General features: G+C 40.2%; 1 protein-coding gene across 6 annotated transcripts in view; it reads left to right on the top strand.

Moving 5' to 3' along the window:
• klhl29 (kelch like family member 29) overlaps window positions 1-25,522 on the top strand; it is a 416,936-nt gene that overhangs the window by 386,588 nt on the left and 4,826 nt on the right. For all 6 annotated transcript variants that reach the window (XM_033021536.1, XM_033021537.1, XM_033021534.1 and 3 more), the window contains 2 exons: window positions 2,663-2,856; window positions 8,762-8,906. In XM_033021536.1, coding sequence (XP_032877427.1) covers window positions 2,663-2,856; window positions 8,762-8,906 — 339 coding nt within the window. The remainder of the gene's footprint in view (window positions 1-2,662; window positions 2,857-8,761; window positions 8,907-25,522) is intronic.

Consider the following 25,522-nt stretch of genomic DNA (forward strand, 5'->3'; position numbering starts at 1 on the left):
GCACCTATTTTCTATGTTTCTATGTTAATCCGTCTTATTGCCTGTGGGAAGAAGCTGTGGAGCATCCTGCAGGTTTTGCAGCTGATGCTCCTGTACCTCTTCCCAGATGGCAGAATTGAGAAGATGTGGTGTGATGGGTGGTAGGGGTCCTTGATGATGGAGAGGCTCTACTGATGCTCCGCTTCTTGTAGATCTCCAACAGGAAAGGGAGTGGGGCACCAATGATCCTGCTGGCTGTCTTCACTATCCTGCTGAGTTGATATTGTTCGTAAGTCTTGCAGCTCCCAAACCAGGAAGTAATGCCGTAGGTCATTATGCTTTCGATGGTGCCCCTGTGAAGGTCCTTGGATGAGCAGTAGGGAGACCTGCTTTCCTTAGTCTCCATAGAGGTCAGGTCATCCGCCAGGTGGTGTGATGTTGTTTTCCAGCCTTCCTGAAGTCGATCACCATCTCCTTAGTTTTTTCCACATTGAGAGTGAGGTTGTGGGATCTGCAAATAAGGTTATATTAACAATTCCATAATTTCTCATGTGCCAGATTTATATTCAAACGATGGTGGTTATGCTGCTGCAGTTATCAAATTGATGCCAAGATAGTCTTATGTGCTGCAAACTGAGTTCTGAAAATCTGCTGACACTAATCTAGAAAAACAAAGTACAGCGTTGTCGACACCTTTAAGTATGCAAGAATTGGATCTCTGTCAACTTCCCTTCAATTTCTGGTGAAATTTCGTGAAGCGAAACATTGAATTATATCAGTTCAGCACTGAATGTGCTAAAACATATTAATCAGAAAAATGGGTTTGCACTTTTCAACTCCAGGATATATTTAAGGGTTCAAATTCCCATCTGTCATGAGCTAGTGCTATTGTCATTCATAAATTGATCAATTATAAATCAGGCAACTATGTGTTCAGACCATTCAACTGGTAAGGAAGCCAATCGGAATAAGTATAGTAATTTAGTTGCATTTCTGCTCTATGTTATAGCTTATCATTGAGGTACAGGGTGGACTAATTGGAGAAAAAGGTAGACAATGTGTTTCCAACAAAAGGATAATACTAGTTTTAGTTTTCATGTTTAGAGGTACCGCAATGGCTACAGGTACTACAACCCACCGAGTCTACACTGGCCATTGATCACCTGTTCACATTAGTTATATTCCTATATTCACATTTTATTCCTTGATGGGATTCAAACTCATGACTCTGCATCAATGGCCCACGTCCCTGACTGCTGGTCCAATAATTTAACCACATTGCTGTTGTACCCTGTGACTTTGAATGATTTAGGTTCTTATTCTATCCCATTCCTTATGGAATGTGTCTTTACAACTGTCTTCTGACTGAAAATTATATCATAGAAAATTACATGGCAATGATTATGAAGACTAAATGCACATTTTTGGTGTCATTTCAAATGGTGCTTCTTGGAAGTCCAATCCTTTAAAACTGAATCATACCAAGACCACAACATAGTAAAATTAACCATTTTTTAAATGCCAGTGCTTCTGAATCAGTTCAGTGGTATAATGACAGAGGGCTGGTTCTGTCTAATGAATCAAGTCCAATTTCTTGTCCATAGCCAGGATGTGTTAAACCCCATTCAGAGACAAATTACATGTAATAATATAATAATAATATATCTTTTATTGTCATTGCACGTCAGTGCAACGAGATTTAGTGTGCAGCTCCACTGATGTACAAGAAAGGTAAATAAATACAATACATAAATAAACATGTATCGATGTATACATAAACGATGTATAATCGTACAGTGTGGAAACGGGCTCATTGGTTCAACTTGCCCACACCACTCGGCATGCCCCATCTAAACTAGTCCCACCTGCCTGCATTTAATGGTCCATATCCTACTAAACCTATCCATGTACCTGTCGAAATGTCTTTCTGGTAGTTGGGTGGAGCAGTAATGGGATAAAGGATGGAGTGTGATAATGGGAGAGATTGAAAGAAAAGGGTGACACAGTGGCATAGCAGTAGAGTTACTGTCCTGCAGCACCAGAGACCCGGGTTTAATCTTGACTACGAGTGATGTCAGTACAGAATTTGCGTTTTCCCTGTGACAGCGTGGGTTTTCTCTGGGTGCTCCAGTTTCCTCCCATTTTCAAAAGGTGTGTAGTTTTGCAGGTTAATTGGCTTCTGTAAATTACCCCTGGAGTGTAGGATAGAACTAGTGTATGGGTGATCGTTGGTTGGCACTGACTCGTTGGGCAGAGGGGCCTGTTTCCACGCTGAAAAATAAATGAATAAAAACCAATCTGTCCTTGTCCCATAGTGCTTCCACTGGTATGCCTTAGACAGGTCCCAATCTTGCTATATTCGGGGCTTCTTTTATGTAATTTAAAGGGATGAGTTGATAACTACTAGCTCGTTTTAGTCACACAGCCAGTGTAATATTGATAGCTTTAGAGTGTATTCTCTGACCTAACTCATAATCACCAAAATGAAAACACAACAAAAAAACAGACTGCATGGAGGAACAATGAGTGTAAGTAGGACCAAATGAGAGTAAAATCCCATTGCACAATATTAAATGTTACAAAAATGATGTTATTTATCGAGTAATTGCACTATTTAGTGAAGGGTATTTTCAAAATCACTGTAGCTAGTGATTAATGATGCTTGAAAACTCTGTTCTTCCAGGTACGACACAATAACCAATCAGTGGGAAACTGTGGCTCCTCTTCCCAAAGCTGTGCATTCTGCAGCTGCAACTGTGTGCGGTGGCAAAATATATGTGTTTGGTGGTGTGAATGAGTCGGGACGGGCTGCTGGTGTTCTGCAATCATATGTTCTTCAAACAAACACATGGACTTTCATCGAATCTCCTATGATAGGTACAGTATCAACTCCTGTTATTGGAATATTACATAGATATCATGGGATTATCAATAATATCAGCAACATTAGGTTTATTACTAGTCAACAGCAGTTGAAAACACAATGAAGATAATGTCCCCTAGATTCCATCCAGTTTCTAATTACTGTCATTGATATGCAGGAGAACAGTAGAATCTTTGCAGAATTTCATGGCCAATTTTCATACATTTTGATCAATGCAGGAGTTTTTGTAGGGATTGGTTGGGTGGGTTGGTTTCATTATGTGGCACAAAATAATTCAAAATGAATGTGGCAAAGACAAACTTTAAATAATACACTGAAACCCCAAACACTTTTTAGTTATATATCAGAAGATATTGGTCATTTGGCAGTTCTCATTTGCAAAATGCCTTGATTAATTCTAGCATGGAAAACATTTGCATATTTTGCCCAGAGAAGTGTTCTACAGAGTTCCTGTGCATATTAGAATGCACTCAACTGGACCAGGGGAGTCACTACTTTATAATGTGAGAGAGTAGTGAGCCATCATCCTGTGTAAATGTTTCACATGAACACCAATGAGAGTTTGCAGGCTAATTATTATCCCTTATCATCCTGTTCAATCAACAATAGCATTTCAATCAAATGGAAGTGATCAACTGCTGCATCAGCTTAATACAGAGTTGGCATTATATGAAATAACTTAATTGTTTTTTAAATATTCCATCATTATGATTAATGTATTAATGTATTAGGGATGTTATTTCTTGGCTCAGCCGGGCAACCTTGACAGCTTTTTAGGTTGCCAAATGACAGTTTAGGTGGCTTGCATGACGCGTGCGATAATGTGCTCGGACGAAGTGCATAGTTCCCAGTCGGAATTATGCTCAATGAAGCATTCACATATTATTTCTGCTTCAAATAAAGTCACAAACTAAACATATTCACCAATCAAGACATGATGTATACCACAATGACATGCAGCAAATTTATAATACAGTATCTCAACTCTTTTTACACTTTGCAATTAATGCACTTTTTATTATTTCTTTCCACTTCCAAACAAAAATGTGGTTGGATTATTCAGCGTATGATCAACTTGTGTCAATAAATCCTGGACCATGATAACATATATGTTTAACCATGCACACTACAGATTGATGCAAGCATGTTTTCTGTGAAGGACCAAAAATGATCATGAATGGCCATAGCATGGGTCGTTATTGCTATTGGTACAGAAACCCTCTCGCTTCCCACATAATTTATCCACAATAAAATATACAGGTTGCAAGAAATTTTCTAAAGGCATTTTATGATAATAGCTGTTAAAACTGACTATACCCATCTGACAGGTTAAACATTACACTAACTAACAAGAGATGGCCAAAGGACATAAATGCAGCAAATGTTCTTTTGGTAATATATTTAAAGGTGTCAAGACGCCACATTACCGGGCATTCTGATTAGATGTATGTGTTGTGAACAGCAATGAAGATACCCAGTTTGTAAGCAACAAATTAAAAAAAATTGTTGATAAACGCTTTTTCCATCATTCCCACTTCAGAATTAATGTTAAAATTACAACTGAAATATCTCCTGACCAAGTTTGTGATGTATATGACTGACTGTAGAAGTAAAACCAGGATAAATCCAACACATAATTGTGAATGTTGCTCATTAAATAACTACAGTACTGATACTCCATATTAAGAGCATTGATGTGCGTTAAAATGAATTCTGTAATAACGTGTCAACGGTAGCAGTGACAATCGAACACTGCGGTTTTAATGTTTCACGTGTTCACAATTTAATTAATCCATCTTTATGGATTAAAACAAATAATAACATTGGGAATTAAAACATATTTGATTGCATTCTGTTATCAAACATAGTCAATATTCGCTCTGAAGACATTTCCAGCACAATAGGGTCGGGAGGGGGGGTTGAGAAGGCAATGTGAGGGGAGAGCGCGGGGGATGACAGTGGGGTTGAATGGGGGATCTGTGCAGGATGGATGGGGGGGTGCAGTGCAGGATGGATGGGAAGGGGGTCAGTACAGGATGAATTGGGGGACCAGTGTAGGGTTGATGGGGAGTGACAGGGGAATCAATGCGAGGTGGATAGGGAGATCAGTGCAGGATGAATAGATTGGGGGGGGGGGGGGTAGATGAGGAGGGGAGCACACAGGATGTCAGTGAGGACCGAATAGAGGCAGGAATGGGGATCAGTGCGGGATGGAGAGGAGGGGTCTCATGATAAGGGGGGTGGAGGGGGGCGTACAAGAGAGAGAGAGAGAGAGAGGAAGGGACAGAGGAGGTGGGAAGGAAGGTCAGTGCTCCTCGGACAACACCTGTCAGGTGGAATTCGCTATCAAAGTATGGAGGGGACCGGGGGACAGGGGGGACAGAATATCTTGGCGGCCGCGCGCGCACACTCACACACGCGCGAGTCTTCGGAGGCTCAATCCAGCGCTAAATGCAGCTCAACTCTGCCTGTCTCGCTGGGTCATGCCTGGACTGATGACATATTTCCCGTAAATCCAGGCAGGGCTGTAAGTTAACCCGGCGAGACAGGCAGAGTTGAGCTGGGTTTAGCGCTGCTTCTCTGCACTGGCTGTGGGCCTGGGGGCACCGCGCCCGTCTAACTCCCGACATCTCTGGCCACCTTCGGGCGTGGGGGGGCTCTCGGGTGGGGACGGGGATGGTCCAGTGGCGGTTCGGCAGCGATTGCAGCGCCGGAGAGCCGGGATCGATCCTGGCTGCGGTGCAGGTCTGTCGAGAGTGTTTTGGCACGTCTCCCTCCTCCAATCACCGCGCTCTATCCTCAGTCCCCCCCCACCCCTACGTCCGCCTCTGACCGACACCTCCCTCCTCCAAGGGTTTGTTTTGAAAGCGCTGTTGGCGGAGTGGCAGACAGCGGCCATTATCAGGGCGGGAGGAGATGGAGCCACTGCTGCTGTGCGGGGCCCATCATTCGCTCCGACCCTCCGTCACGCCACACTTAGCATCTTTCCCACGCAATACAGTCGTCGCCAACACAAAACGTCACGTTCCTTTTCTCCAGAGATGCTGCCTGACCCGCTGAGTTACCCCAGTTTTTTGTGTCTACCTTCGGTATAAACCAGTATCTGCAGTGCCAAGCCGGGCAAAACGAGTCGGCGTTTAGGTTGCCCGGCGACACTTTGGGTGGTCAGTGGCACCTGGGCAACCGCTAATTTCGAGCCCTGCTTTATTTATTTATACCGTAAAGCTGAAGAAGGGCTGTAAATTTCCCTTTGATTTCTCCCTGTGATCAGCTCCTGTTCTTGGCTGATGCTCAAGGATATTCAGTGTGGAATTGGAGAAGGACACTTTAAGCAGGGACAGAGACAAATCTAAGGGATGAATTACTCGTATTATGATTATCCCCAAGAGGTCATTCTCTGCTCTGTGTCCTCCCATTGCAACTTTGCTTTGAGTGGGAGATCAAGTGCGGACGACCAATGGTTCATAACTCAAAGCTCAATTGTTTCTCATACGGGTGCCCCGTTACACTTCCTAATCTGGCACAGAGAATGACAATACAACTATCAATGATTGATAGTTCATCCCAAAAATTGAACCTCAAAAACATAAATGGTTATCTAGCGATTGGATCCGAGAATCGAGGAAGTAATTTAAGACTGAATGACAAAGTATTACTTTTATTCATTTACAGGATATGTCCCAACCCTAAATCACCCTTGAGCAGGTGGTGGTGAGGCACCAACTCGAATCTCTGCAGTCCTGGTGATGATATTCTCATAATGTTGTTGCTTGGAGATTTTCCAGATTCAAACCCCGGCAATGATGGAATAATGAACAGATTTTGACTTGGTGGGGAACCTACAATTGCTAGTGTTGCCATGTCCCTCCATGGTGGTGGAGGTCATGCTTTTTGGAGGCTGTTTTGGAGTTAGCCTTGGCTAGGGACTGAAGTACATTTTAGAGACTATATCAGCACAGTGCAATATTAGTGGAAAGAGTGAATGTTTGTGACTGGGTTAACATATGATGAGCATTTAGCAGCACTGGGCCTGTACTCGCTGGAGTTTAGAAGAATGAGGGGGGACCTCATTGAAACTTACCAAATATTGAAAGGCCTGGATATAGTGGATGTGGAGAGGATGTTTCCACGAGTGGGAGCATCTAGGACCAGAAGCCTATAAATACTAGAGATCATAGCTTTAAAGAGAGGGGCAAAATTTAAGCATGTGCGGGACAAGTATTTTTTTTTAAACAGAGGCTGGTGAGTGCTGTATCACCACTGCCAAGATGTTAGCACTAGGCAGGATGATCAATTTTCTTGATGTTCTTGTGTCTCGCCTAATACAGGTCATAGAAACATAGAAACATAGAAAATAGGTGCAGGAGGAGGCCATTCGGCCCTTTGGGCCAGCACCGCCATTCATTGTGATCATGACTGATCGTTCCCAATCAATAACCCGTGCCTGCCTTCTCCCCATATCCCTTGATTCCACTAGCCCCTAGAGCTCGATCTAACTCTCTCTTAAATCCATCCAGTGATTTGGCCTCCACTGCCCTCTGTGGCAGGGAATTCCACAAATTCACAACTCTCTGGGTGAAAAGGTTTTTTCTCACCTCAGTCTTAAATGGCCTCCCCTTTATTCTAAGACTGTGGTCCTTGGTTCTGGACTCGCCCAACATTGGGTACATTTTTCCTACATCTAGCTTGCCCAGTCCTTTTATAATTTTATATGTTTCTATAAGACCCCCCCCTAGCAATCAGCCTATGTTTCAAATTGGCCACAAAATCCTCACGGGCACATTCCCAAGATGCCTCTTCCATTCTACTTCACATTACAGAATTGGTGAACTTCAAGAAATCTCTCACTCTATTTGATTGGGTTTGCACATGATTAATGAGGAAAAAATTATTATAAAAATTACATTGTCTCAATATTTATCAATCTTTGTTTCTTTGGTTGCAGAAGTGACAGAGGCCATTTTCTTTTAAAGTCCCTCCAAAGTGCAGATGCAGCACATAGTCATACAGCAGGGAAACAGGCCTTTCGGCCTAAATCGTCCATGCCAACTGAGATACTCTATCAATGCTAGTACCATATCCCATTAAACCTTTATTATCCTTTGGTTCATAACACTCTAAACATTTCCTATCGCAGTTCACAACTCTTCAATCCTTTCATCTCACACCTACTGCTTTTATATCTCTGGCCTTTGTCCAACTATCTACCTATCAACCCATTTGTCCTTTAAATCGTTCTCCTAAAACCTTACATGTATGCCCTCTAGTTCTGGATTCCTCTACCCTGAGGAAATAGACTGCACATTTACCTTATCTATCCCCCTCAGTCTCATAGACTCCAAGGAAAAAAATTCTCATCTGCTCCATCTCTCCTTGTAGCTGAGGCCCTTGAGACTTGTTTGATGTGATAGGTATTCTTAAATATGTATGTAATAGGTCTTTGATTATGAGAATCCTGTTTGGTATTTAAGCCAATAATCAATTGCTGGCCTGCTTAAACTGTTTGTTATGAGTGCCTATGGCAAAGAGAATCAGCCACAATTTAATATGGGTTACTAATTCAAAGACCAATGAGACACTACTGTGACTTGACGTTCATAATTCATTTTCATTTATTACTAGCTTTTTATTGGAATAGGTCTTATAATTATTTTTGTTACAATGGACTTATTGCCACATTAATTTCATTGTCATTGATTTGGTAGAACATGTAGTTTCTAAAATTCAAAAGGCTTAAATAGAAATCGGCATTAAGTGCACTGGGAAACCAAACATGAATTATGAATGCAATTCTTAGAATTATTCGCGCTGGATTCTTTTTTTAAATGCTGTTCCTGAATTACTAACATGAAGTTCCACATGAATTTAAGTGTTTAATTTATTTTGTTCCATCAATAGATAACAAGTATGCTCCTGCAGTCACTCTCAATGGATTTGTCTTTATTCTTGGAGGTGCCTATGCCAGAGCAACCACCATATATGATCCTGACAAAGGGAATATCAAAGCCGGGCCAAACATGAATCACTCCAGACAATTCTGCAGGTATGAGTATATCAAACAACAGTCTTTTTACTTACTTGACAGGGGTAAAGCTATTCAGCTAGTAAACCGACAGCATCTTTTATCCGTTTTAGTACTTGAATATAAGTCAGCCCTACTGAAACTGTTACTTTAAATTCCGTATCATAGATAAACATTTAGGAAGAAAGCATGGCGATCTGATTATTTCAAGTAGCACCTAATTGTTTCAAAGACCTTTACCTCGCCTCTCTATCCCACTTCAAATAATCATGATTAATGAGGAAAAATGTATTATAAAAATTACATTGTCCCAATATTTACCAATCTTTGTTGCTTCTGTTGCAGAAGTGACAGAGGCCATTCTCTTTAAAAGTCCCACCAAAGGGTAAATGAAGCACATAGAAGTCATACAGCAAGGAAACAGGCCTTTCGGCCTAAATCGTTCATGCCAACCAATGCTTAGTCCCAAATTTTAAGCTCTATCGAAGGTAGTCCGATATCCCGTTAAACCTTACCTATCCTTTGGCCCATTACCTTCTAAACCATTACCATCGCAATTCACAACTCTTCAATCTTTTGACAAATAATCCCAATCTTATTTTTGTTTGACTATTACCCGCACTCAGATGATCCAGTTTCATAAATCCTTAGCAAGAACTAATAAATGACATCCACAACAGAGCCAACTGCTAGGTAAGAGAAAATAATGCAACCTTCAACCTAAGTCAAGTTACAACCTTCAGACATAAAGCTTGTTCCAAATTAACATGCAGATGATTTATTGTAGCTCTATGACTTTGTAATGAAAGTTTTCTTTGGTTCCTGTCCAAAGGCTATTATTTGTTGGATATCCTATATAACTTTTAAGATGATTTTACGACAGGCATATTAAGACCTCCTTCCAACAACTAGAGAGCAGTCATAAATTACTATCTCATTGTAAATGCTTGGACTATCTATGATCGGACATTATCTTGCACTAAACGTTATTCACATTATTACCTTTATCATGTATCTGTACACTGTGGATGGCTTGATTGTAATCATGTATTTTCTTTCCGCTGACTGGTTAACACGCAACAAAAACTTTTTACGGTACCTCAGTACACGTGACAATAAACGAATGTAAAAATTGCCTGTAAATATACATTAGAGACAAGGTACTCTCATTTCCTCTCTATCAATCCTCAACATTTTTCTAAGTGAGGTCACATTATTGGGCGACTGGGAGAGAGAATTGTCTCAGCAGGCAGATGTAAGAAACATGAGACGTTACCCATGAATTGCTTGCATGTATCCTGTCTTTATCTCAAACACACTCAGCCAACATACCAGAACTGTAGCAGTTAGAGAATTGCTGGAGTCAGCATCAAGCAGATAATGAAACACAAGCTTAGGTTGGAAAAATAGAATAAAACTACAGTTGCTGGAAATCTGAACCAAAAACAGAAAATGTTTGTAAACACCTAGCAGATCAGTGGAAAGAGAAACATTTAACATACTGGATATGCCGCCCCTTAATCAGATCTGGGAAAGAAAGATGCAAGTTAGTTTTCAGTATAAGAGTATGTGGGGGAAAGGTGTTAGAGAGCGAAGGGAATGTCTTTGCACAGATGAGGTGGAATGCTATTGAGGGACAATTACCAGAACATTAACCTTCTAGATCAGTGTCGTGAGCTCTTTAAGGGAAAGATGATGGGACCTGACAATTATGCAGACGCCACATGCGTGTAGGATAGGAAAAACTCATTCAATATGGTTTAAAAATAGAATATTAAAAATTCTGGGAACATTAAGCAGGTCTGGTAGCATCTGTGGAAAGAGAAACAGTTAAGATTTCACCCAAGAGGCCCTTCATCAGAACTGATAGATGGGGAGCAATGAACTGTGGATGGAACCAAGGGAGTTTCTCTGAAAGACTGAACGTTGCAGATGGGATGAGATGGTAATTTTGTGCAATTTGTTGCTGATGTGGTTCTGGCCTTCTGTGATGTGTAGGGTTGGGGATGGTGGAACAGGGATGTCACCATTGTCAGTCAGCAGACAGGTCCACTTTGACCTGTTGTTTTTTTGTGTGAGCATTATGATGCGTCCCGCTTTGTGCTATTGTTGATAAATGCAGTGTATTTAGAAATAGAGACTCAAGGTTGTTAATTATGCATGGTAAGGAAGGCGACAAAAGCGTAATGAAATGGATAAATCAGTGATTAATTTTGCTTCAACTGCTGCGCAGAATTTTGGATTATATTCCATGTCCTACACATGATTACCCAACCACTGTCAACTACAGTATGATTGGTGAGGCAGTTGTATTTTGTTGGTATATATTTTGCAAAATACTTGGCGAGCCATATTTAGAAGTACAATTAGCAAATAAAATAAAATTGGTGAGGTGGCAGGAGCTTCTACTCACTGGAAACGAGGCATTTGCACTTCTAAAATAATGGTGGAGTCTGACCCCAGGTGCTGTTGTCATGGCAGTGCAACAATGTCATCAATATCTAGGCAGCTCTGCCAACAAGGTTCACAAATCCTTTAGCTTTTTATGGGGGTGGAAGGCAAAAGGCAACTCATCCTGTACCAAGACTACAGATGATTATAAATAATTACAGTGGGATCGTGATTTAAAAGTAAAAACATAATTAAGAATATTAGTGGCATTACATTCTCTCAAGTCTGCTCCTCGGTCTGATAACGGTTGATTTACCACCCCACATAGATTTGTCTGTCCTACAGTTTAATAGTTTTGCAAAACCTAATTATGTCATTATTAAATATACTCAAGGACGAAGATGGCCCAGCTTCTATGGTAGAGTATGAAATGGCACCCAAACCTGTGAAGATATTGCTCTTCATTTTGTTCCAAGATCAGTCAGGGTCAAGGGCCTGTCCCACTTGGCGATTTTTTTTCGGCGACTGCCAGCATCATCGACTGACGTAACAGGTCACCAAAAAAATTGTGATGCGATGCGGCGGTGATGCAGCGTGATGACGTATAACGGGCGCTGTTTTTTCAAGTGTCGCAACATTTTGGCGCCGCTGGATTTTGAAATGTTCAAAATCTTTTGGCGACACTGATATGATGCTGGCAGTCGCCGAAAAAAATCCGCAAGTAGGACAGGCTCTTCAGTCCCACATACTGAGACTTTGATGATTGGTTCTCAACACACTAGGAAAAGTAGCCTTTCAAACATCTAACATATTGAGGCACTTAAGAGGTTTATATATTTTGTTTAGATTAATGTTAATTTTTCTAATCTTGAGTGATCAAGATCATTTTACCCAATCTCCTCAGAGGACACTCCTGTTATCCCAGGAATCAACCGGTGATCCTTTGTTGTACCCACACTTGGGTAAATGTGAGAAAGCCTGTTTGCCTTCTCAAATTTGTACTGTACCATGTGAAAACAATCTTTTTCAATTTTATTCACGTATCTGCTCGAGGGACAAGCCTTTTATATTTCAAATTTCTAATTTGATATTTTAAATAAAAGAATCTGACATTTGAGGATTTACTCTTATCGTTGCTTTGGGAAAGCAGCTAAGAAGAAGGGTCTCAACCTGAAACGTCTCCTGTGCCTTTTCTCCAGAGATGCTGCCTGACCCGCTGAGTTACTCCAGCTTTTTGTATCATTCTTCAACATTCCCTCTTCTTCCCTGTGCCATCAAAACATACAAAAGCTTGAAAGCACATACCGCCAGATTTGGGATTCTTCCCTGCTGTTATCAAACTGCTGAATGGTCCTCCCAAAGCTAGGGTGTAGTCCCAATCTTCCAACCTACCATATTACAGTTCTTGGACTTTTACTTTGTAACTGTAATGCTATAGTGCCATAACACTGTACTCTGCACTGGTATGTTTCTCTTTATACTAGATGATGTACTTGACTACGGTTTGATTGTACTCATGTATGGTATGATTTGATTTGATTGGATAGCATTCAATAGCTTTTCACTGTATTTTGGCATGCATTCCAATACCAATAGGGAACTGAACCCTATTATCATATGTGCAATAAGTAAAAAAGTTAAAAAAAAATATTTTGCATAGAAATTAAAACAAATTTTCTTATAATAGGCAGGGTAATTATATTCCTTTGTTTTACAGTACTCCTTAGGAATAGTAACTTTAATACAAATAAACTTCATTAATCTTCTGTAGCTTTTCTCCAATTATTGAAGCTGGTTTTGTATAATAAAACATTGTATATGGTTCAAAAAAATCATTCTGACATCCTCAACATTGCTTTTCATGCTATTATTTAAGAACCATTAGAAGCTCTATTCTCAACATATTTTCATGTAGAATCTGCTTGCAGTCTATGATTGGTAAGTAACATGCAAATTATTGAAATGCTTCCTTCTGCAATTAATGGGCAAAATACCTCCTGCAGTGGGGAAATATGAGATGTGTCCTCACTCTTTCCCTGGACTTACCAGGGATTGTTCCTGAGGTGCTGGAGATGCTCCTCACCACTCAGTGTTGCACCAGCCACGGCTGGCACATTCAGCACAGTCCCATCCATTTGTATGGGCTCACTGCCATTCAGTGGGGAAAAACATAAGTATGTTCATTTTTGTACTTCAATGTTACTATTCCCAACTAATTTATCAGTTAAATTATATGAAATAAATGCAAAACTTAAAGCATCTTTTTTTTTAAATTAGTTAAATGTTTGCCAGTTTCTACATGTGTGAATGTGTGTGAGTGACTGGTGGTGGTCGGAGGGGCCGTAGGCGCAGATTGGCAGCCACGCTTCCGTCAGTCTGCCCCAGGGCAGCTGTGGCTACAGAAGTAGCTTACCACCACCGAGTGTGACTGAGGAGTGAATGAATAATGCGATGTAAAGCGCCTTGAGTATTAGAAAGGCGCTATATAAATCCCATCCATTATTATTATTATTACATGCTTCAGAGATACTTAGTGAGAGAGGAAAATACCTTCAGATAACACAAATTGTCTGTAGCAATCAGCGGGATGCTAGTTTGAGTGGAGGTGACTGTTCATTAGATTTCTCCCCCTTCCCCACCACCTCATAGCCTTACATGGGATAGGAACTCCATTTACCATAAGTTTAAATGATCATTATGAAATCACAGAGAATTTAATGTTTTAAGCTAATTTTGCTGCTTTTAAAGATTTGTTAAATTCTGTTAAACCCCTGTTGCATTGAAAGCTGATGAAGCTGCTGTCAAGGTTCTTTGGGGACAGATCATCTCTATTTCTCTATTTATCTGTTGGAGATCCTCCATTTCTTCAGGACCACGATGCTGGAGCTTTTCCCTATACATCCATATAGGCCTGGGATGACTGTGTCAGCCAATTATGGACAGGTCTCCGAGCTAGCAAGATCTGACCCCTTGCATCCTCTTAACCAAACAGATTGAAAATGTGTTAATGGACAGCACAGATTCCAAATATTCTGATTTGGCATTGAAAGCAAAATAGAGAGAGCAGGATGAAAGACACAAACAATTAAAAAGGGATTCCACATTATCAGAAAGTTAACTTTCAATGCCAGAGATTACATTTGGCAGTGCTTAAGACTTAATATGTATTTAACATGTTGCCTTATATGTCAGTGAGCTATGTTAGTTCGCTCACATCCAAGTAATAACGTTAAAAACATGATTAAATGCGAACGTGTCAAACTTACAGATGTAAATAATTTGAGTAGTTGCTTTCTGATGGAAAGCATTATTTCATTTTCCTGTTAGGTATTTTGCTTGTGCCAAAAGAATATTAATAATTTTATTGCAATATTTCTGACTGATTCAATCCATGGTTGTATAGTTTTAAACTCAAGTATTCTGCTGAATAGCATATCTTATACAGTGCCCTTCATAATGTTTGGGACAAAGACCCATCATTTATTTATTTGCATCTGTACTCCACAATTTGAAATTTGTAATAGAAAAAAAAAAATCACATGTGATTAAAATGCACATTATCAGATTTTAATAAAGGCCATTTTTAAAATAAATTTTGGTTTCACCATGTAGAAATTACAGCAGTGTTTATACATAGTCCCCCCATTTCAGGGCACCATAATGTTTGGGACACAGCAATCTCATGTAAATGAAAGTAGTCATGTTTAGTATTTTGTTGTATATCCTTTGCATGCAATGAATGCTTGAAGTCTGCAATTCATGGACATCACCAGTTGCTGGGTGTCTTCTCTGGTGATGCTCTGCCAGGCCTGTATTGCAGCCATCTTTAGCTTATGCTTGTTTTGGGGGCTAGCCCTCTTCAGTTTTCTCTTCAAAAGGTATGCTCAATTGGGTGCAAATTGGTTAAGTGACTTGGCTACTGAAGAATTGACCATTTTTTAGCTTTGAAAAACTCCTTTGTTGCTTCAGCAGTATGTTTGGGATCACTGTCTTGCTGTAGAGTGAACTGCCAGCTGTAACCTGGCCATCCTATTTTTGCAGCTAACCAGTGGTTTGCATCTGGCAGTGAAGCCTCTGTATTTCAGTTTATGAAGTCTTCTGCGGACAGTGATCATTGACAAATCCACACCTGACTCCTGAAGATCGCTTCTAACCTGTCGGACAGGTGTTTGGGGATTTTTCGTTATTATAGAGAGAATTCCTCTGTCATCAGCTGTGGAGGTCTTCCTTGACCTGCCAGCCCCTTTGCGATTAATAAGCTCACCAGTGCACTCTTTCTTCTTAATGATGTTCAAAACAGTTGATTTTGGTAAGCCTAAGGTTTGGCTGATGTCTCTAACAGTTTTATTCTTGTTTCTCAGTCTCATAATGGCTTATTTTACTTTCATTGGCACAACTTTGGTCCTCATGTTGATAAACAGCAATAAAAGTTTCCAAAGGTGATGGAAAGACTGGAGGAAAGACTAGGTGCTGAGAGCTCTCTTAAACTTGCATTAAGGAGGAAATTAAACACATCTGAGCAATTATAAACGCCTGTGAAGCCATGTGTTCCAAACATTATGGTGCCCTGAAATGGGGGGACTATGTACAAACACTGCTATAATTTCTACATGGTGAAACGAAAATGTATAAAAATGGTCTTTAATAAAATCTGACAATGTGCACTTTAACCACATGTGATTTTTTTTCTATTACAAACCTCAAATTGTGAAGTACAGACAAATAAATAAATGATGGATTTTTGTCCCAAACATTATGGATGACACTGTATATGATTGATCTGCTAAAGTGGCAAATGGTGAAGGATAAAGGTGTTTATTAATAAGCAAAAAAACATATTATATGTTGCTCTGGAGATCTGAGTACTGTAATGGTTTTGTATTGTGACATAGAAACATAGAAAATAGGTGCAGGAGTTGGCCATCCGGCCCTTCGAGCCTGCACCGCCATTCAATATGATCATGGCTGATCATCCAACTCAGTATCCTGTACCTGTCTTCTCTCCATACCCCCTGATCCCTTTAGCCACAAGGGCCACATCTAACTCCCTCTTAAATATAGCCAATGAACTGGCCTCAACTACCTTCTGTGGCAGAGAATTCCAGAGATTCACCACTCTCTGTGTGAAAAATGTTTTCCTTATCTCGGTCCTAAAGGATTTCCCCCTTATCCTTAAACTGTGACCCCTTGTTCTGGACTTCCCCAACATCCTGCATCTAGCCTGTCCAACCCCTTAAGAATTTTGTAAGTTTCTATAAGATTCCCCCCCTCAATCTTCTAAATTCTAGCGAGTACAAGCCAAGTCTATCCAGTCTTTCTTCATGTGAAAGTCCTGACATCCCAGGAATCAGTCTGGTGAACCTTCTCTGTACTCCCTCTATGGCAAGAATGTCTTTCCTCAGATTAGGAGACCAAAACTGTATGCAATACTCCAGGTGTGGTCTCACCAAGACCCTGTACAACTGCAGTAGAACCTCAAAGGTACACAAAATTGCTGGGGAAACTCAGCGGGTGCAGCAGCATCTATGGAGCGAAGGAAATAGGCGACGTTTCGGGCCGAAACCCTTCTATCCCTGCTCCTATACTCAAATCATTTTGCTATGAATGCTAACATACCATTTGCTTTCTTCACTGCCTGCTGCACCTGCATGCCTACTTTTAATGACTGGTGTACCATGACACCCAGGTCTCGTTGCATCTCCCCTTTTCCTAATTGGCCACCATTCAGATAATAGTCTACTTTCCTGTTTTTGCCACCAAAGTGGATAACCTCACATTTATCCACATTATACTGCATCTGCCATGCATTTGCCCGCTCACCCAGCCTATCCAAGTCACCTTGCAGCCTCCTAGCATCCTCCTCACAGCTAACACTTCCCCCTAGCTTCGTGCCAATAGTATAAATTTCAGAAGGATAAACTTTGAGGTTTTCATTATCTGAAGAAGGCTCGACCCGAAACTTCACCTATTCCTTCGCTCCATAGATACTGCCTCACCCGCTGAGTTTCTCCAGCATGTTTGTCTACCTTGTGGTTTTCATTTTACTGAAATCTAACCGTACGAATATAAGAAAGTGCAAAAGCTATGGTACTGTCTGATTCACCTCTAATCCATTGCAGACATTGGACATTATCTTGTGAAATAGCACGCTACATTGCTGGGAACTATATTCTGCACTGTAACTTCTCCGTTTGCTCTATCTATTGTACTTGAGTTTGACTTGATTGTATTAAAATATGGTATTATCTGATCTGATTGGATATCAGGCAAAACAAAGTGTTTCACTCTACATTTCTTGATAAATACTATTGATTTCAACTTTAATTATGATCTATTTTCCCCTTTAAGTACAGAATGGGCAATCTGGAATAGTTTCCTCATACAACCACTATCATGCTGTGAACTAGTATTTTTAAGGAGCATAGTAGATGTCACTCCAGCATAATTCTTCACATAATTTAAAAAATAGCATTATTTTAGTTTTTCACCATTTTGTGATAATAATATAGAGAAAGCTGTGCACATGAGAAAGGGACTTGCATCATTTATGTAAATTCATCATTGAAGTGGGAAGCCTTGAATGTAATATTTATGGGCAGGGTGAGTTCATCTATTTTCTGTTTCAATCCTAATTGTATTACTGTTCCCAGCACAGCATGTTATTTGTAATATCATTTGTCTGCAGTAGACTTCAATGCTAGTGTTCTTCACATAACTATAACATTAAGTCCCCAAATGCGAGAGAGGCAAAAATAACATACAGAAAACATGCACAAAAAAAACATAGATGTATCCACAATGAATTTAATCAGCACAATTGAACCATTATCTTTATAAATATTTAATATTAATTATCTTTTGAGGACATCTGTCCTGCAAGAATTTACCTATTTTGCATTTAAAGAATCTTCTTTCTTAAATAAACAAATAATATCTAACATTGATGTTTTCTCTGTTTCTGGTGTTTGTGTCAATGTTTGATGGTTTAATGATCGCAGCATATGATATACCTTTTCTATGCATGAGATTTACATTACACATTGGTCACATGATTCAGAGGTTATTGAAGCCATTTGACATTAGTTTCCAGTATTACTGCATTACTGTTTCTTCCTGAAGTACCGGAGATCACTAATGACCACCCAACCCAAGGCCCATCTTGATTTTGGTGGTGTATTGTTTGTTTTCCTGGAATTGATTTGTGCATTTCATCTGTTGTTGATGTTTAACTTGAATACATAGTTAATGAGATACTAGTTTGAGAGGATTTGGCATGCAAGATATGTGAAGATAACTGAAAGACCATGTAACCTGCTGGAATCTGCTTTATTATTCCTGCATTGTTATGTTCTTTAAATGTTGTTTTCTTGTTGCCTTCACAGGAAGTGTAATATTGTAAATGTTAATTACAATGTTGCACATCCTGAGCAAAGATGGTTCTGCTTTCTTCAGTTCTTTCACAGACATGTCCAAGCTCAATGACTGCTTTCATGGACAGAAAGACTGGTAACACAATGCATTCCATTTCGAGATGTCAGAAATGTGTCCATGCCCTCAACAATTTCTCTTTTGACTCCCCCACTTTCTTCAAGTTGAAGGTGTATCCATATGCACTCGCATGGGCCCCAGCTATGTCTGCCTTTTTCTTAGTTACATTGAATAATCCATGTTTCAAACGTACACTGGCACCTTGCCCCAACATTTTCTCCACTACATAGAAACATAGAAAATAGGTGCAGGAGTAGGCCATTCGGCCCTTCGAGCCTGCACCGCCATTCAACATGATCATGGCTGATCATCCAACTCAGTATCCTGTACCTGCCTTCTCTCCATACCCCCTGATCCCTTTAGCCACAAGGGCCACATCTAACTCCCTCTTAAATATAGCCAATGAACTGGCCTCAACTACCTTCTGTGGCAGAGAATTCCAGAGATTCACCACTCTCTGTGTGAAAAATGTTTTCCTCGTCTCGGTCCTAAAAGATTTCCCCCTTATCCTTAAACTGTGACCCCTTGTTCTGGACTTCCCCAACATCGGGAACAATCTTCCTGCATCTAGCCTGTCCAACCCCTTAAGAATTTTGTAAATTTCTATAAGATCCCCCCTCAATCTTCTACATTGACAACTGCATCGGGACTGCCTCCTGTACTCGTTGATTTCATTAACTTTATCCCCCATCCCCACAATATCTGCTCCCAACATGATGCTTTCTATTCTAGGATCTCTGAGATGTCCTCTTCCTTTAGTAAATGTAATTCCCTCCTGCTGTCATAGATGGATCCCTCACCCTCATCTCCTCTCTGTCCTGTAATCACCCAAAGCATGATAAACATTCCAAACTCTCACAAAGACCTGGCAGAACAACTGTAAAAGCATTTCTGGCAAACATCAGCCACAGGCATAAAATCTGCAATGTCCAACCCATGAAACACAATGCAACCAACTGCCCATCATCTGGACACCTCATTGCCCATTCAGTATCTCAGGAGACGTGTGGCTGCATATGAAATTATAGTTTTCATTCCACAGAAAATACATACTCCCTCCCCTCCCCCCCCCCCAAAAAAAAACTAGGTACTAAGACAACAATGTCCAATAACTGAAATTGACAGTTTTTTAAATTATGTATTAGGGGAATTAGTAATTAAAATAGCTGATTATAGCTTAATTTGGAGCAGACCAGTAACATGGTATTCGACCCTATATGTTTGTGTTCCAGTAGCAAGAGAATATGAATAGTATTGAAAGGCAATAACCCAGCACTTGCTGATAATATATAAAATCCATCTCTCTAAAAGGAAAAAGGTTTTACAAACTTTTATTTTACAAAAGAGTGCTCTTTTAACTTTCAGCAGTGCTGACTTGATTTTAATATTAGTAACTAATTATATCATTTGACTGCTATTTCATAACAGCATGATCCTTGGCTTATTTACACTTATCTGGCATCAGAAATACTCTAGATAATAAATCTTAACACTTTTTAATTGTCCAGTGTTCTTGCTCCCTGGCTCTTTTAGTGTCTTATGATTTCTTGATATGCATTGCTGTCGTACCCAAAATCCAAGCAAGAATTTGTCAATTTAGAGGTCGACATAATTTTCCAAAATTTATATTAGACCATCTAATTTTACAACAGGAAGATTTCCAGTTATAACACTACATCCACGAATAACTACAGATCAGATGAATGTTCAGAATGTGTTGTGAATCACAGGATTTTCACCACAACAGTATTAATTTAAATAGATTTAAACAATCTCAGTTTAATGAGGTTCATGACTTAAAATTGTTCAGAAACTTTGCAAAATGGTAAATTGGTCAAAAACGCTGCAAGGTCATCATGGTTGTAGCAAAAATTAAAAGGTCAGAATCCTGATGTAAAAATCAAGCATATTTTGCATCTAAGTATTTGTCAAACTTATTTGAAGGTAAGAACTCTACATTCTAGTAGATTTTTCCTTGTGTCTGTGAAAGGTGGGGCCTTATGCTACAGAAAAGGTTTTAAAGAAAGCCTGTCTGTCCACACCCCCATTAAAATCCTGAAACACAGAATATCAATTTTTATTTAAATTCTTAGAAGTGTTTTTACATGCAATGTTGAAAATATAGTTTATCTTATTTGCTGGCCATAATGAACATAAATTAATCAAAGTTAAATATAAAGTCTCCCATATTAGATACAGATTTTTCTAAATTCCTAATTTTTATTCAAATTATTTAGCATACTAATCCACCAACAGTAGAACAATATGTTAAGGAGATACGTACAGAATAAATATTTTAAAACCGTTTCATTGCATGAATATAATTACTACAAGCATGTGTCAGTGAAATCTCCCGATGAACTGGATTGGTCAGTATCTACAAAGAATTACTTTATTTTCCCATGTGCAGAAACATTTTAGAAATTAGGTTAGGTTTTAAATCAATAATATAATCATGAGTATGGTTTAGAAAAGAGAATGCTTGACTGACGACATTTACTTAATCATCACCCCTTTGTACTGAATTCAGCAGTGACATCTAGCTGTAGGATATTGCTCTGTTCGAAGTGAAAACTGACAACTATTTTAATTGGATTGTGGCAAGATAATTTTAAGCAAAGTAATTAGCCAAGAAATGATCCACAGAATTAAGGGATTTGTGTCTAATGCAGTGGTTCTTAACCTTTTTGGCCCCACGACCCCATCAGACATTCTTGGTCAGTACCGTGACCCCCGAAACAAAAATTGAAGAAAAAAAACCAGCCTGATTTATTAAAAGATGTCTGCCAATACTCAGTCAATGGGATGGCTGAAATTGCTTCGGAGCCATCAGGCGATCAAAACAAGGACGAATGCTCGACAGGCAGCACCTCATGTCAGCGTCGATCACAAGCCTATTGCGAGCCTTCGTTTTCAGAGCTACCATGGTTGAGAATCCAGCCTCACAGCGATAGATTGAGGGGGACTGGACCAATATGGTCAGGGCCCTCTTCGAAAGAACAGGACAGTCCTTCACTTTCAGCCAAAGCGTGGCGAGCGCTTGTTCCATGAAGTCACTCTTGAGCTGTGTGTCTTCACGAATTCGGTAAAATTCAACCTTCGCAGCCACATCAGTATCGCTGATGGCAACGTCTTCAACGGAAAAGGGTTGGACGATCCATTCATCACGAGAACGGTCGTGCAGTCAGGGGAAGTAATGTTCGATGGCTTCACTAATTGCCAGAAGGTGGGTTGAGATCTCCTTGTGGAAGAGGCGTTCAGAATCTGGCATAGCATCTAGGAGAGTCATCATCTCAGGAAAGGTAGTTGTATCACCGTCCTGGACTGTTCTCTGGTGAAGGTGAATCTTCCTCCTGAACGCTGCCACTTTGTCACGAGCCATGTGTAACATTGGGAGGTTTCCTTGAAGTGACAGTTTCAAGGAATTCACCTCGGCGAAGAAGTCAGCCAAGTAAGCAACCTTCATCATGAACAGTTCATCCTGCATCTTTTCATGAAGCTGATTCTCCTTCTCGGTACACCCTCTCTCCAAGAACAGCGCTATTTCCTCTCGAAGTTGAATCACACGATTGAGAACTTTACCACGCAAAAGCCAGTGCTCCTCTGTGTGTAATATCATTTCTTCACACATTGCTTTGAAGATTCTTGAGTTTGTAGCGTTCCCTCGAATGTGGTTCGCAATCTTAACCACATCTGAAAGCACTTCTCGAAGACCAGGAGGGAGAGTCTTCATCGCTAAAGCATGGCGATGTATCATGCAGTAGATGAAGGAGACATGTTGAGCGACATCCTTCACGAAGGCTTTGAAGCCGGATCTGCATCTGACCATGGAAGGTGTTCCATCTGTACACAGCCCGACAAGTCGTTCCCAGCCAAGCTCATGTTTGATGAGGAAGGCTTCCAGCATTCTGAACATATCTCCCCGAGTGGTGGTGGCCAATGGCTCCGCGAACAGGTACTCCTCCTTCATGGTTTCTCCGTCGAGGTAATGAACGTAGACCAGCAGTTGGGAACATGAGGCAACATCTGTTGACTCGTCCAGTTGCAATGAATACACTGGACTGCTCTTCACACCGCTCACTACTTGCAGCAGAATATCATCACTCATATCCGAGATTCGACTTTGACTGTGTCATTAGAAAGGGAAATCTGCCTGAACTTGTTTGACTGCTGTTCCCCCAGCACCAACTTCGCTGCTTCGAGAAGGCATGGCTTGATAAGCTCTTCACCGATGGTGTGAGGTTTCTTAGTCTGTGCGATTCGATAAGCAATCTGGTATGAAGCTTCCAGCACTGCTTAAATTTGACAAGTGCAGTGACCCGTTGAATCGATGGGGGTACCCTTGAGTCCGGCTTCTTTTCGTTTGAAATAGTCCACGTCCTTCCCCGCCAGGTCGCTGACAAGACTCCGAATGGATCTTTAGTTTGTTGGGCTTCATGTTCTTGTGGCTCAAAACCTTGGCACAGATAACACATTGTGGCTTGACCATGGATTTTTAAACAATGCTTGTGAAGCCGAACTTGAGAAATGCATCACTATACGTGGGCTTCTTGGCAGACATGGTTCACAACTTCAATGTAGCACACACTCGTGGCCTCAAAACGACCGTGATTTGTGAGAATTACACAAATTTGTTCTATGTGACCTGAACTAAAGTGCCATTATGAAATTATAGTGAAAATGGGTAAATGTAAGGCCTTCTCACAGTTTGGTCCTGCACGAACACTAACACATGGCAGTTGGCAAGCATGAGCCTCGATTGCACATGATCCAGGCCACACACAATTCGTGTGCGTATACGAACGCACATACGCGAACAAAATACTGTGAGTGGTATGTACCTTTGTTAGGTTCCTAAAAATGGGCTCAACAAATGGACATGTTATTTATGACCCCTTCATGACCCCCGGAAAAACCCCAAACGACCCCCAGGTTAAGAACCGCTGGTCTAATGCAAGGATTTGTTTTTGAAATCAAGGAAGGCAAGAATAAAGCGGGATAAATGGTAGGGTTCAAGATCAGGCATGGTAGTGCAGGTTACCTGGCCACCTTTATCTTATGCTCTTACTACAAACAAAGTTTTAGCTATTAATTTCACCTCTTCATTTGTTTTAATAATTTATTTTCTGACAGACTCCTAACTCTCTCCTATTGCAGCATATTGATATTTAAGTTGCAGTGTAATGTGATCCACACTCCTTTTTGATCCACAATCATTCTTAATGGTGTGCTTGTCCCAATAAAGTGATCAAACTATTCAAGGGCCACTTTAAAGACCAACACTATCATTGGTCAACATTCACAAGAATGAAGAGCAGATTATCCCTGTCAATGTTTCCAGTCAAGGATTCTTTGATTAAATCTGGTTCTGTTGAAGGGTCTTTGATCTGAAATGTTAACTCTGCTTCTCTTTCCATGGAGGCTGCCTAACCTGCTGATTGCTTCCAGCTTTTTCTGCCTTGGCTTTCCTCAGAAAGACATTTAAAGCTCAGCAAAGGAGCACAGTGTTTTGGTCAATTTGTTTCAACAAAAAGGCTTGCAGTTCATTGTACAAATTAGCTTAAATGCAGTCACTATGAGGTTGGCAAACAGAAGATTTCAGGAAATGACCTTGCTGCTCTATGCAAAATATTTTGCCATAAATAATTTGGACAGTAATTATAGGTTTCTTAGTCTGCCTTAGAGTTAATTGCGATCAATGCAAAGTGTACAAATGGTTACAAGTCAATAAAATTTAAAACAGAACTCAAGTGATTTTGAACGTACAAGTTATCATATATTGTTCTCAATTTATGGGAAATTGTACTTCATTTCATGAATAATTTCTCCAGTTTTTTATGAAATGTTCTCAGAGCAACAGAGCTTGCATTTGTTAGTTACTTCCCAAAGCATATTTCCATGTATCTATCACATTAAATTATGCAAATCATTTACTGTTTAAGGAACTAAAGCAGATAAAGAAAGAACTTGCATTGACAGTGCCCTCCATAATGTTTGGGACAAAAACCAATCCTTTATTTATTTGTCTCTGTACTCCACAATTTGAGATTTGTAATAGAAAAAAATCACATGTGGTTAAAGTGCACATTGCCAGATTTTATTCAAGGGTATTTTTATACATTTTGGTTTCACCATGTAGAAATTACAACTGTGTTTATACATAGTCCCCTCATTTCAGGGCACCATAATGTTTGAGACACATGGCTTCACAGGTGTTTGGAATTGCTCAGGTGTGTTTAAATGCCTCCTTAATGCAGGTATAAGAGAGCTCTCAGCGCCTAGTCTTTCCTCTAGTCTTTCAATCACCTTTGGAAACTTTTATTCCTCTTTATCAACATGACGACCAAAGTTATGCCAATGAAAGTCAAAGAAGCCATTATGAGACTGAGAAACAAGAATAAAACTGTTAGAGACATCAGCCAAACCTTAGGCTTACCAAAATCAACTGTTTGGAACATCATTAAGAAATAAAGCACTGGTGAGCTTACTAATCGCAAAGGGACTGGCAGGCCAAGGAAGACCTCCGCAGCTGATGACAGAATAATTATCTCCATAATAAAGAAAAATCCCCAAACACCTGTCCGACAGATCAGAAACACTATTCGGGAGTGTGGATTTGTCAATGACCACTGTCTGCAGAAGACTTCATGAACAGAAATACAGAGGCTACACTGCAAGATGCAAACCACTGGTTAGCTGCAAAAATAGGATGGCCAGGTTACAGTTTGCCAAGAAGTACTTAAAAGAGCAACCATAGT

Source organism: Amblyraja radiata, chromosome 5 (assembly GCF_010909765.2).
Source record: "Amblyraja radiata isolate CabotCenter1 chromosome 5, sAmbRad1.1.pri, whole genome shotgun sequence".
Taxonomy (NCBI): Eukaryota; Metazoa; Chordata; class Chondrichthyes; order Rajiformes; family Rajidae; genus Amblyraja; species Amblyraja radiata.